This window comes from Nymphaea colorata, chromosome 9 (assembly GCF_008831285.2).
Source record: "Nymphaea colorata isolate Beijing-Zhang1983 chromosome 9, ASM883128v2, whole genome shotgun sequence".
NCBI classification, from domain to species: domain Eukaryota; kingdom Viridiplantae; phylum Streptophyta; class Magnoliopsida; order Nymphaeales; family Nymphaeaceae; genus Nymphaea; species Nymphaea colorata.
This window is the reverse complement of record NC_045146.1, coordinates 19,178,859-19,193,652: the sequence shown is the minus strand read 5'-3', so window position 1 is coordinate 19,193,652 and position 14,794 is coordinate 19,178,859. Positions and strand designations below refer to the sequence as shown.

The 14,794-nt window shown below is 38.1% G+C and overlaps 1 protein-coding gene across 1 annotated transcript; it reads left to right on the top strand.

Annotated features, from left to right (window-relative positions):
• Nucleotides 1–1,939: 1,939 nt before the first annotated feature.
• LOC116260182 (proline-rich receptor-like protein kinase PERK8) lies at nt 1,940–12,569 on the top strand. Its single transcript, XM_031638319.2, has 8 exons — nt 1,940–3,387; nt 3,697–4,155; nt 4,251–4,337; nt 4,426–4,496; nt 4,609–4,685; nt 4,785–4,932; nt 8,340–8,501; nt 11,929–12,569. The coding sequence occupies exons 1-8, from the start codon at nt 2,523–2,525 to the stop codon at nt 12,259–12,261; spliced, it is 2,202 nt and encodes a 733-aa protein (XP_031494179.1). The 5' UTR covers nt 1,940–2,522; the 3' UTR covers nt 12,262–12,569.
• Nucleotides 12,570–14,794: the final 2,225 nt, after the last annotated feature.

The following is a 14,794-nucleotide window of genomic DNA, read 5'->3' as shown; positions in this document are numbered from 1 at the left end:
TTAGCAGCATGTTTAAATATTCAGCCGTCCAAAAACATATGGTTGAATATATATATATATATATATATATTCACCAAAGCCTTTAAATGTGAAATTTGAATTGTTTTTTCTTTTTGAAAATCTAACCTTACCAATATGAATAATATGAACTTAAGAATAGATTGATCCAAAATATATATTAAGTTGATCACATTTCAGGTTTTAATAGTGCTTCTATAATAAGCAAAAATGAATAACTATCATAACATCAACATTTTAATAATAAAAAAATCAACGTTTTTCATAAAAACAACTTGATTCAAAGTATGTTTTATATCAAAATAATTTTTATAAATATATTAGGATGTTTAAATTTATTTAAATATTTTTTTAAACAAAAAATTAAAGGGTCAAATGTCCTTAGAATGGGCGTCTTCATAATATAAAAAATAATTGCAGAGAAACAGCATCTTCCGTTCACGAATAATGAGATTGAGAACCGGCGATCACAGGGACTGTCATGAGCAGCACCATCACTTTCCTTGCAAAGTCAGTCAACTCTAGTCGCGCAATAAAATATTGGCATATTGGGCACCATCGAATTCCATCCCCACGTTCTTGAACTCCCTTGTCTTCATCTTCTCCGTCTTTGGAGCGATGATTTTCAGAAAATCGCAGTTCATAGCAATAATTTTTTTCTTTTTCTGTAATGAATATTTTGAAGTCATGCTCAACTTTTTAGAAATTGGCACCAGAAGCTCGGTACTGAAAATTCTGTATTCAGCAGGTCGAATGATGCTAAAGAAATAAGGCATTTAAATTTGATTTTTTTTGAGATATGAGCGGCTTTCTTATTTACTACAAAAATTGGGTACCTTATTGTAAAATATTCATGGTTTATTGGTTGGTGGGTCCTCCCTTGCTTCTAAAAATCTTTTCCAGGTAGTGGCAAAGAGGTTGCCCTACTTACAGCTAAATAAAGTGTGGGCCAAGTTCTGACCACAAGATGAAAAGTGAATTTCTTTAACCCCATGGCTTTTCTGAATTTAGATTTATATTTAGGCACTCATTCATCAAAGCAACATACATATTAAGTTTAAAAGATTATTCTTTCCTTGTTTTTGATTCACGTGATCTAGTGAAATTTGCCATTTTAGCAAGAGAATTTACTTTGTTTGTTTGGTAGACGGTCAATCTCTCTATTTTAAATTATATGAGTGTCAATTTTTTGTATTGTAAAAAAGGTCGCTTACATGCAAGTTGAAGAACGGTAAGTGATGGTACCCTGAAGTGTTGAAAATTCGTTCAACAAAGATAAGGAATTTGATGAAGACTTTGGCCTTCTGCCAGGTGCTGAAAAACCAACGAAACCAAACTTCAACTTGTATATAAATGATGAAATTTAAATTGATGATACCGTGTAAATGTGTGACCAACATGAACGAAAGTCGTGGAATGGAACCATTAAAAGGCATCTCTTGCTGCAATGTCAAAGGTGAGTGAGTGCATGCAACGAGGACACCTCAAAACTTCTACAAGGTAAAGCTTTATCAATACATAGTCGATTGATGAAACGTTCAGTTTTCAAACATACTACAGAAAGTTTAAAAAACTTGTATTCAGTGGAATATAAAGTCAAAAAAAAATTATTCAATAGATAAGTTGAGGTTAAGCATGTTCTCGTTAGACTATGTCAATAGAGACACATTCTTGATGTTGAAATCGTAACCTTTTTGCTTTCCTCTATTTGAAGATTCGGAGCGTTTAGTTCTTGGCGAGAGTTGATCTTCTAGCGAGGTGGAGGGAGTTTTTCTTTTGTCGGCAATTATTTTTTAAACCTGTGCAATTAACAATGAATTTGGAATAAAACGAAGCACAACCTATAAATTTGTTTAATGTTGCAGTTAAACGTATGAAATTAGGTGAGGAAGAATTTCTTTTATGGGAGAGAATTGGCATTGACAACGGAGTGGCAAGGGTTAAACGTGTTCGAGTGTCCTGTGGACAAATCTGGGTGTTGGATCCGGCCAAAATTGGTGGCGGTTTTTAAACTTTGAAGGAAATCGGAGGTGGGTTTGACGCGCAACGCGGAGACATTTCTGAGAGGGACGCTCCCTCCCTCGCCCTCTCTCTCGCGGAAAAGTTTCCCAGGTTTCGTATCCTTTGAATGAGGAATTGATGGTACCGGGCAGACGCTGGACTTTGCCTGGAGAAGACCCGTTCGAGATGATGCAGGAATGCCAAACAGAAATCAAATGCAGAAGGTGGTGAAGAAGATCTGGTGTGGTTTCTCGAATGCTGGAGGTCAGGATTCGGGAAATGGACTCTTTTGAATCTGAGAAGTGCCGGTTTTTTAACGTCTGGTGATGTGGGTACCCCCCTGTTTTTCTTGGTATTGATCTTCATGATGCATAACTGTGGAAATTAGATTCTGGTTGGGTCAGAAAATTTTGCGGCTTTTAGATTTTGTTTGAATCTGAGGTAGATTGCGAAGATCGCCATTGCAAAGAGAAACAAAAAGGAAAATAATTTTGTTGGTGAACATGGCGGATTCTCCCTCTTCGGGCAGTAATTCGAGCGCTACTGCCTCTCCTCCTCCATCTCTATCTCCGCCACCAAGTTCGCCTCCTCCTAGCTCGCCTCCTCCCAGCTCGCCTCCGCCCAGCTCGCCTCCTCCCAGCTCGCCTCCTCCTAGCTCGCCTCCGCCCAGGTCGCCTCCTCCCAGTTCGCCTCCTCCCCTTTCTCCTCCTCCGAGTTCTCCTCCCCCGAGCTCGCCGCCTCCGCAGCCGAGCTCCCCACCTCCACCTCCTTCTGCTGTTCCATCCTCTCCTCCACCATCATCTCCTCCACCATCATCCCCACCTCCCGCTCCTGTCAACCAAACACCTCCTCCTTCTTCGACTCCGCCGCCTCTCCCTGCTTCTACACCTCCGCCGGCGCCGGTTTCTGCCTCGCCTCCTCCGCAGCCTTCTTTGCCACCACCCTCATCTCCTCCCCCACCTCCAATTGCGAGCTCTCCTCCACCTGCGCCAGAAACTCCGCCTGTTCCGCAGCCTCCCTCTTCTACAAGTCCACCCCCTGTATCTCCAGCTGTTCCATCTAGTTCATCGCCTCCCGTTGTCTCTTCTCCTCCATCATCTAGTCCGCCAGATTCAGCTTCACCGCCACCTCCCTCGACGCCAACTGGGACGACGCCACCACCTTCTAGTACAAACGGGTCTAGTTCAGGGAGTTCGAATTCTGATGGAGGTTCCAACCACGGAATAGCTATCGGTATAGGAGTAGCGAGCGTTGTAGTGTTAGCATTCATTGCTTTGTGTTTCATTTGCACAAGGAAGAAGAAGAAAAAGCCTGTGATTGCTGATATGTATCGACCTCAAGGCGGCTACCCGGGGAATCCAACTGCAGGTCTGTTTTATCATCACAACCCACATCCACCTTGATTGAGTTCTTGTTTCATAATTCTGTAGTTCTTGCTCCTTTTTCTTCCTTTTATTGGGCATGTTGACGTTTGAATCATGGATAATGTAAATCCTTCCTGGAGGGTTTGAAGATACGATTTTTTTTTTCATGCAATATTTAACGATTTCGTGTTCTCTGGGTGCATGATGAGTTTCTTCATCTTTATCCGTCTTAATTACTCCACGTTTTTCTTAAGCTAGCTTTTGTTTGCATTTTGCTTTTAAATATTCATCGTTCTTTTTATATTTGGTCCAGAGGGATATTACTATTCTCAGGCAGGAATGATGGGAAATTCATCTCGCTCGGACTTCTATCATCCAAAACCATCAGGATCTTCTCCATATTCTTCTGTAGGATATGGAGGTTATGGATCCCAACAAACAGCTGATGCGGGATTAGTGACTTCCAAATCATGTTTTAACTATGAAGAACTGATGGCAATCACAAATGGGTTTTCGGAAGACAATGTTTTGGGGGAGGGTGGATTTGGTTGTGTCTACAAGGGGTGTCTGGCTGATGGAAGAGAAGTGGCAGTGAAGCAGCTCAAGTCTGGTGGTGGACAGGGAGATCGAGAATTTAGAGCAGAAGTAGAAATTATTAGCCGAGTCCACCATCGGCATTTGGTGTCTCTGGTTGGTTATTGTATAGCAGACAACCAGAGATTACTTGTCTATGAGTTCGTGCCAAATAAAACGCTTGAGCATCATCTTCATGGTAGGAAATCTTGGTCATTCTTAATCTCCTTCCTTTTTCTCATTCTGACGTTCATGCTGGTTAAAAGATATAATTGTTCCTTTTCTCTTGTCTAGGTAAGGGACAACCAGTAATGGATTGGCCTACAAGACTCAAAATTGCTCTTGGCTCGGCTCGTGGATTGGCATATCTGCATGAAGATTGTACCTCCTATTCCTCTGTTGCCATTCCTAAGTTTGTAACTTTGTAAGCACACAGTTTATGATATTTTCATCCATTTATTCTTTGCAGGCCATCCTCGAATTATTCACAGGGACATAAAATCAGCCAACATTCTCTTAGATAACTCTTTTGAAGCTCAGGTTTCCATGCCAATAATGCCATTGCTCTTATTCATTTAAATGTCAAATTACAACACAATTTTATTTGTGCTACTTTCTGGGGTTAATTTTGCTCCTGTATTTGAAATAACAGGTTGCAGATTTTGGACTTGCAAAATTAACAAATGATACTCATACCCATGTTTCGACACGTGTAGTGGGTACTTTTGGGTAGGTTGTTAGTCCTCTTATTTTATTTTCTCACATGAATTTTGCAAAACGTTCTCCCTGGTTGCAGGTTTCAGTATTACTTGTGACTACCATTTTCAGGTATTTGGCACCAGAGTATGCATCAAGTGGAAAATTAACTGATAGATCTGATGTCTTTTCCTTTGGGGTTGTGCTTCTGGAGCTTATAACTGGGCAGAAGCCGGTTGATGCTAATCGACCTTTGGGAGAAGAAAGCTTGGTTGAATGGGTAAGTACAATTCTTGAAAAGCATAAGTTCAGTCACAACTGCTGATTCTATTGTTTGAAGTGGTCCCATTAATCAGGGCCCCTTTTGTACATGTTATAGTTGATTGGCATCATTGTAAGTTTCTGTTTTCTTGCTTCTATATTGGAGCCAGAAGTAGTTTTGACATGGACTGAATAGTCTTTTGAGTGGCTTTGGGATTCCTTATCTAATGGCCTGTCGGATCATACGCATGCAAAATAAATCTTTTGACACATAAAACAACATTATAGATGTTAACATCATGTCTTTTGGACAATTGCCTGGACATACCAAAGGAAATTCTGGTTAGGAAGTTTTTGTCTTACAAAAGCTTTTGTGAACTACTCTAGCTTTGTCACTCAATGGCGAGAGACAACTTGCTTGTATTCTGCAGTCAGGAGTGTTCAGACTATCCAACATTTGCTATTTTCTTTGCATGGTCATTGATCGGACATGTATTGGGTGTTACTGAGATTTGTCTTGGGAATAGGGCATTACATTGGCACAATTTTAATCTTTTTTAGAGGAGACCTTCAGGAGGAGAGATTCAATTATGCTATCTGGTTGATGGGCAAAGGCCGGTCTTAGGACTAGTAGCCATGTGATTGTGTTTGTATAACATAGCTCGTCCAAGAGTGACTTTGTAAATTGGCAAAGGAAGCAAACCCTGTGGAGTCCATGGTGATCAACTGGTTTGTTGTTATCAATTTCAAATTGATCTTACAGATAGTTACAAATGTCTCCAATATTTTGAAACTATCCTCTTCATTTCCAAAAAGACTTGTCAAAATATTTCAATAATTCCAAATATCACCAAAAAGGGATTGCAATATTAACCTACAGTATTCCATTTTTTTTCCATAAAGGCTCCTTTTTGCTTATTTTTCAAGAATGTGTTTGTTTTCACTTGTTTCTTTCATGTTCTTAAAATGTTTTTACTTTTTTTTTATGTTTTTCACAAAAAGATATTAGAAAAGCAATCATATTATCATTTTTTTGTTCTTTATATCTTTTAAGTTTTATAACTCCTAAGGTTTTTTTGATATTTTTCTTAGAAATCCACATCTTGAGAAAAAGCGCCTGGAAAGAACATTGCTGGGAAATTTTTGAAGATGATAATAGTTACTATTGTTTTAGCTGTTGCACTGACACGCTCCATCTGTACCTATGCCTTTTTCCCTAGACTAATCCTAACCAAATTGACTACACACCTAGCCTGCGAGTGGTTGTCTTATAGGTTCCGTTCCATTCTTGGGTATACTAATGTCATGTAGGCACAAAGTCATGGGGTGGTTTCAGGAAATTTCTTGCATCCATTTCTGTATCTTTTTCCACGTCACACTATTCTTTTTTTATTACTTTTTAAATATTTCTTATTTTAAATTACTTTTATGCATGTTTATTTTTATGTTTAAAATGTATATAATAATACTTTTTACTGATTCAGCTGAGCTGCTGAATTGGCAGCTTTGCTGATTCGGTTCAATTTCCAATTTTTGCAACACTAGTTTAGACCCATCTGCAGTGGCCTGATGAGATGATTCTCTGTAGCCCTAATTATTGTAAGGTAATCTAGAGAAGAATGATGTTCAAGTTCTTCCTACTGAAAAATAACTGGAAATGATTTCACAATATTAAACTGAAAGATGCATCGTTTTTTTATTATGTGGCCCCAAATTGGCCTGAACTAGTCTGTTTGGTCCTAACCAGTACCACAGCTAGCGCCAATTTGTATCCAAGAGGGACTACGAACCAAGACAGACGGTAGTAAGAGACCCAAATACATACTATTAATATTTCTTAAAATCTTAGATGTCAGACTCTTCCCATGTAACGTGCATACTAGGCTCCTTAAAGCCAAGTGCAAGTATTGATGACAAATTTGTTGCCAACTGCAGCAATCAGACTCAGAACCAACTTTGGTTGCTCTGTAAGAAAGCTAAATAAGGTTCATATGGAAAAGTAACCAAGATACAAAGTGTCACTCTCCAGTTAGATATAGTCATCAGTGTCCCCCAAAATGTTAGATATAAAACCATTTCAAGCCACTAAGTTGCTTGAGATGTTAGACAGTAAAATTGAAGAAAAACTTTGTTTTTGTTTTGAAGCTCCAGTTTTTTTAATGTTTACCTATTAACTTGTAGCCACCACTGCTCTGTATGCAAAACTCCAATTTCGAAAGGGAATGCCTTAAGTCTAGCTTCCTGATCAGGCATAATACTATCGATTAGATTTTGTCATCCAGAACTAATCACATGAACCAGGCTGATAGTGACACTGAATTTCAAAACCTAAACAAGCATACACTGTTCAAATTTCTCGTCTTGGACAGTAAATTGGTAAAGTGTGTCATCCATGATATGCATTTCTTATTTTTCACTCACTTTTCTACTGACAACTTTTGTAGTTTAACTACATCTGCAATGAACTTTCCTTTTGCACCCTGATGCTTTGGGTGGCCGTATCATTCAAGTCTGTAAATTGCAGCTATTTTACACAGGAAGAAAGCTATGCAAACTTATGAGTTTAGTGATACTACAGTTCAAATTAATCTACTTTATTATTTCCAGGTCTTTAGCCATTAGTAACCCATGACTTGCTTCCAGAAATTCCAGCAACTATGAGATAAGAGTGCACCAGCAGGATCCAACTATAAGATGCCACAGTAGGGTTACTATGAACGGTAATGAAAGCACCCGTATTGCATGCACGAAATCCATACCTTGGGACTTGTGGTGGGCCCAATATAATAGCTGGTTAGAGTTTATAGGCCGAAACAGAATTGGCTTATAGAACTGTCTTGTTTTTCTTCCAGATCCTAAAACCCAATTAGCTTATAAAACTGTCTATTGTTTTGCTACCAGATCATTTTTTGGGTCAAATATCAGCAGGTAACAATCACCACTCCAGCATTTCATGACTTATTTGATGAAGTCTGATTCATATTTCCACCAAGGCATAGGTTCCTCTTCAACCAACTCAGATCCTTGGTTTCTGCAGGATTATAGGGGATCTATTTCAATTTATGTACTTCTTTAGGAAAAAAGAAGTTTGCTCGTTATTTGTTGTGAAGTGAGAGCACAATTACCATGTGACAGAGACCACTTTTTCTAAAATTTGGCTATGACATCAGATATCCCCTTCGCATTGCTTCCCCAGATTCATCACTATGTTAATGTGATATTTTTCAAAACATTCACTTCACAGCTTCTGCCTCACATGTTGCTTCCTGTATGCCTTTCATTTACTGGTGACAATGACTCATAAGACTCTTGTACTCCCATCTTTTTGAAAAAAAAGGCTTTCTTCATCATGTTTATTGGAATCATCACTTTATGTTGCATCTATGGGCTGTCGGTTTACCTTTCTATTTTGAAAATCACTGACAGGCAAGGCCGCTCCTTACTAAGGCACTGGAATCTGGTAATTTGGAGGAGGTAGTTGATCCAAGGCTTGAGAATAATTATACGGGAAGTGAGATGTTCAGAATGGTGGAAGCGGCTGCTGCTTGTGTTCGTCATTCAGCTCCAAAACGTCCTCGAATGAGTCAGGTGAGGCAAAGCTTACACAACTAAGAGTTCCTGATCTTTTTAGCTGACATTGTAAATAGCCGACATGACCTGTGATGTCAATGCATGTGTAGATGTGGGATACAACATTGCTCTTAGGGATGTAAATGGGTTGGCAAGTTCCGACTACCAATACTGAAAGTGGATCCCATCAGACGAAAAAGATCCAAATTATAATAGTAAGAGATTTAATATTGTAGTTAGATAGCCAAGACCCAAGCCAAAAATCTAATAGGGATGTTGCCCTATTATACATGAACTTGAACCTTATGCTTGTTGGATCTGAACTCCTGTCAAATTATCAAGTCTACATATAGTCCAAGTTTGTCTCTAGTTAAGGAAGATCTGAATAGATCATAAACAGTGAATCCAACTCAACTCCAAACTGTTGACATCCTTAATTTGTATAGAGTTCCATGATAATGCAAGTATGAAACAAAGGCATCCAGTTGAAGTTGTAAAATGGAAGAGAAGTGCACAACAGTCTACTTTTCTCTTTCCAGTATGAGAAAAACTTAGAAACGAGGTTCCTTTCCAAATGTTGAGATTAAGATATGAATAGTTGCTAGTATATCAATTGGCATCTGCTTGGTTACATGAAGTAAATGATTTTTTGTCCAGGACTAACTAGGAGAAAGTTGATTCTTAACTCAAAGAACCTGAAAGTGATCTTCTTTTCCATGCTTGAAAGCAAAAGGAAAATAAGAAATAGTTGGAGTTTTTTTGCATATAACAAGCTGGACAAAAAATGAACCGCCACTGTGGTTGCTGTTCAAGAAAGAAATGTAATGAGATATTTCATATAACCATCTATCTCTTGATTTCTTAGTGAGATGAGGCTTCCTGCGAATTCAGTGTTGTACTATTCCACCCTGGGAAAATTCTAGTCAACTGCCAAGAACAACAATGTTTAGAGAGGGAGCTTTTCTTCTTTCTGCAGGAGAAGGCTAATGGTCTTTTGCTGCTGTCCTACTTTAAAAGCGATGCATTGCTCCCAAGACTCCTCTATGTGGCCACCTTTTGTGTACAAACCAATTAGAAAAGCTTTCTACCATAATATGCCAAAGTCCTCTCTTATAATGTTGTATTTGAAAGACTGATATTATTTCACATGGACATGGTATTTTAGATTCCAGTTCTGTCTGAAGAAATTCAGTCCAAAATTGCACACAAATATGAAAGAAATAGAAAGGAAAAAGAGTCACAACCAGTGTTGTTAAGTGCGTTGATGTGAAGCAACGCGTTAAGCCCATTAAGCAACGCGTATCGCACCGATGCATAAGCATCAGGATAAAAAAAAATGGTAAAGTATATAACAAAAATAATATCAAAAGTAAAAACATCAAATAATAAAAATATCAAGTATAAAATATAGTTGTCACCCCCATATACTAATGGCGTGAAATCAATATATTAAGTGGCACGTGTTGAGGAGTTAAGATTCTAAACTAGGTAATGATGCAGCCTAAGGTCCTTACCAGGTAAAGGGGGAGGATGCAGGCTTTGGCTCCTGCTCAGAAGATATACTCCTTCCATTCACCCAACGAAAAAGCAGTTAAAAGGTTTTTACCTTGTATATATGACTTTTCTAGATATATAATTGGCATATAACTCAGTTGTTGGATTTGTTATTATTTAAAAATTCATTTCAAAAAAGTTAAACAGAGATTGCTTAACATTTTCTTCACAAAACCCTTTTTTATTAGCTAATGCAGGTAGGGGCTCAGCTCAACCATGTTTGTGTTTATGTTTACGTTGAGCTCAACTCAACTTTTTTTTCAAACCCTTTTTTTACTGTTTTTTTTATGTTTACTTAAACATTTTTTCTCTTTTTCATTTCACTTTAACCTTTTTTAATGTTTACTTAACATTTTGTCATTTCCTTTGTCAGTACGACACACCGGTGACATGGGTTCTTTACTTTTGTTTTCAGAATTAATTTAAAATATGTAAGTTACTTTTGCAATTAAAAATCTAAAAAATAAGCAAATAAAAACCTGCACGAGAGGTCATGCATATCAATTGATATGCCATGTCATTAAACAAACTGATTGTTTGGATGCAATTTCTACCATCATAAACTATCAAAATGATAAAAATAACGTTAAAACATTAAAAAATATTTAAAACTTTATAAAAAAAATAGTTGTGCCTGATGCATCAGACACAAACTGTGATGCACACACATCTGGTTAACTAAGCATCATCCTCATGATGCGATGCACACACATCTGGTTAACTAAGCATCATCCTCATGATGCGATGCACTCATGGGGATGATGTGCATGATGCGCACACATCACCATGTGATGCATGCACATCGAATAACATTGGTCACAACTGTGTTGCAGTTTTCATCAAATCCTTGAATGCCTCTCCCTCTCCTTCAATAGGATGGGCCAATAGAAACCCTCTGCTTCATTTCTCTGTAATATATCAAAAGGAAAAGGAGATAACTGATATGTTGTCACATCACCATCGGGTCTCTCTTCAAGTTATGGAGAATGGAACAGAGAAGAGGCCACTGTCTCCCTGCTCTCTGTTCATGACATGTTGACAAGGAGAGGGAGGTGACCATAACTAGGAGGCCGTTTTAGAATATGTTATTAAGTTCAAATTTGATAAAGTTAAGTAAATGTGACTAGACACAGATATGAAATTCTGTTTATTGATTTTGCATCCCTGAATATGGTTTCTAAGAATTTATCATTCATATGACACACCACTTTGTTGTATCCCACTTTTGTGTCTATGATAGTTCTGTTAATAGCAAGTAATTTGTTATATATGACACCAAGCAATATCCAACAATGCCTTGGTTTATCTGATTATACGCCGCATCTGTTCTACCTTCAATAGCTGCTTTCCTGCCTGGAGAGGAATGGGAGAAAAAGCTGCGAATCTGTTTTTACTTGTTCTCTGCTTTTGTCTTGCTCCTCTCTTGCTGACTGTAGCTGTAATTCATGTAGACTAATTCTATGTCTTCTCACTCAACCAGAATGCAGTGACTGGTTGTTCTCTTGGCATTTTGCTTTTCACTTGGATTTGACACACTTACATAATGGCCAGTTGGGCACCAACAGCAAATTGGTGTTTACCACATGATTTTTATCAGCATAGTCTTGAATTGCCTTCGTTTCATGGGAATCACCACAGGATACATTTCTGTGAACCCATTAAATGTCAGTAACTGTATAATTGGTGAACAATGTGCTCTTAAATTAGCCTTCTAACTAAGCTAAATAGTTTTGGCTTTTGAGTAACTGAAGTTCATAAAGTGGTGTGGTTCATCGGTCTTAAATCACCAATTCAAGTACTCTCTCTCTCTCTCTCTCTCTGCTGGACCCCCTGTCCGTGTGGATATGTTGTTTGCCTTTCTCTGATGAGTCAAAATTTATCTGTGAATCAGGTGGTGAGAGCATTAGACTGTGAGACTGATATGTCTGACTTGACAAACGGAGTTAAACCCGGGCAGAGCACCATCTTCGAGTCTGGCCAATATTCAGCTGATCTCAGAAGATTCCGGCAAATGGCATTTGGCAGTGGTGAAAATAGTGCCGACTTCAGCATGAGCGAGTACGACCAGGCTTCTTCGATAGTATTCAGTGGTGAGTATCTAAGAAAGGAGGTCTCTCCAGCACCTGCAAAGCCATGGCGGATAGATGAGGTAACATCCGCATCAACTAGTGAATACCCAAGCAGTTGTGAATCCGATACCATTGCTATAAACCCACGAAGATAGTCCAGGATTTTCCTCAGGCCAAGTTTCGGACATCCATTGAGCGGCACACGTAGGCTCGCCCCCCCATCAATATCTGGGATGTCCACAATGTACATTTTTGTCGAATGGAATTTTACTGGTTTTGATGGGTCAAGCATCTTGATCCGTTGAAATCATATTTTTGTCAAGGAATAATCATTCCACAGTTGTAATTTTGTAATTTTAATTTGCTTCTGTCATTTTTTTCCCTTTTAATTTGGGAAAGCAATTTGTAGAGGATAATTCAGTTCTTGTTTGGTTTATAAATGAATGATCATTCTTTTCTTTTTCCTGTTTTGATTTGTCATTAGAGGTCAACAAAACAAAGGTCTCACATCAGCAGAGCTTAAACTTCACTCATTCCCCAGATATCATGCATTAATATCCTTTTTTTTTTTTAACAATTCAAGCACCAATTCAAGACGGTTTATAGTGTAGCAATGGTTTAACCATTTCTGGTACTTTTAGCAATATGTTTGTAATTTTTAATCATCTACCATTCAGATCTTTATATATAAATCTTTATATATATATATATATATATATATATATGAAATGGTGATCCTGACTATCTAGAATTACCCAAGTCTCTCACAAGGCCTCCGATTCTTCATGATAGGTAAAGAAAATCCTTCGGCCATTCAGACCTCTCTTTAATTATGATTGTCCGATGTCACGCATCAGGCCAACAAGATTAAACGCAACACACCGCAAGATTAAACACAACACACCGCCCGATGCACTGTGAGAGATCTTAGAACTTTTCATCCTCTATGAACATTCAATTTGCATAGATATGATGACCTTTGTTTTAAAGGGTGTGGGGACTGTTCGATCACAGGGGGGAGGCCGTCACCTTCCCCCAACACCGTTGAGGACTATTCAACTGGGTTGTCTGTCCCTGTTTGTCCATCTTCACAAGCAAAAACGAGTTTTGAACAAGAAATTTAGCGTGTGAATGGAGGCGGGGCGTGGGGGTCTGAGATTACTCGAAGTCCTGATCGAACCCAAAAGCGGAATCCGAATTGACGTGTCAACGGTCGGCATTTTAGGAGGGGAGCAATTGCGACCGCACAGCTTGTGTGGTGCTCGTTGGTCACAATTGCTCCGGAACCAGTTGACGGCCCACAGAGTTCCAAGCCTTTTCCTTTCTTCAGCTTCAAGTCATTTCCCACTCTCCACGCATTATTATCGCGCCACCCGGCTGTTTATATATAAATTTTTTATTATGTACATACTTCTTCGTTTTAAGAATCGATATTATGCTATATTGTTGAAGAACATTTTAAAATAATTAAACTTTTTCCTAAAACTCATATCGGAGGCCTCAACACCGTTATTCGAAATACAATAGCGGCAGTTTTTTAACTTCTTTTTAAATTTAAAGTGCCGATATTTTTCCGATATGCATGCAGTCGGACAAAAATTAACCATAAGTCTGTCGTGTGGTTTCATCGATGCGCAAGAGTTAAAGTATACTAAAGTAGTACTTTCAGACACTCAAAGCAGACCCTACACCATAATAAAAGATGCAGACTTTATACTTCTAAAAGACAAAGAGTTGGTAGAAACCGATAATCGATCTTCTTTTGCAACTCGAATCCAACTAGTATGGTTAACCATTAAGGGAAAATCGGATCCGATTAGTGATTTTGAATTCAGCAAAGGATTTGCTTGAAGATTTGATGGGTGAACGGTCCAGGAACCACCCGATTCCAATCTACATGGAAAAACTGAACTAAAATAAACTTATTTTTAGATATTGTAGATCCAATTCCTGGTTTGATTGGCAAGTTGGGGATCCATTCGAAGTTCAGATACTTACGGGCCCGGATCGTGGGAGCACCACGTGGAGCTCGGATCCGACAAATGCAGGTGGTAGGGTCCATTTCAAGTCCACTAGTTCCTTCGATCCTAATCCGAAACACAACCCCCAATATTTATAACGGCACAAAGTAACGACAAACAAAATCAAATTGTTTTTTCTTTTTCTTCTTTACACCAAATTTCGTTTTCATAATGAATCTGCCGTTGTATTTGTGTTCTATACTTTTAAAATCACCCGGTTTTAATAGTGGACAAATTTTAATTGTTTTTCTCATTTATTAAATTCAATAAAGAATATAATTTCTTCATTTAATGCTTAAATTAAATAAAAAACAAACAGTTAAATGAAAGAAATAGAAAAGATAACAATTTTTTTACATGTATCTACAGGTTGAACGGATCTTTAAAAGATTTTATAAGCATTTTGTAAGTTTGAGTTAAAGGTGTGGTTAAATTGACTAGAGTATAAAAAAAAAAAATCATAAACGTTATGGTTGGACTGAGGTCGATTGAGTCACTTTACGGCCCATCCCATAAGACTGGCAAATGGCTCACCTATTTAAGTGAGCTTTGAAAGGAAGAAAAGGAAATGCAGTTTAATGTTTTCCAAGTTTGTAAAAACATATGAATTGAAAGAACTTTAATTTTTTTAAAAAAGGGTACTTTTGTCAACTTTTTTTAAAAAAAT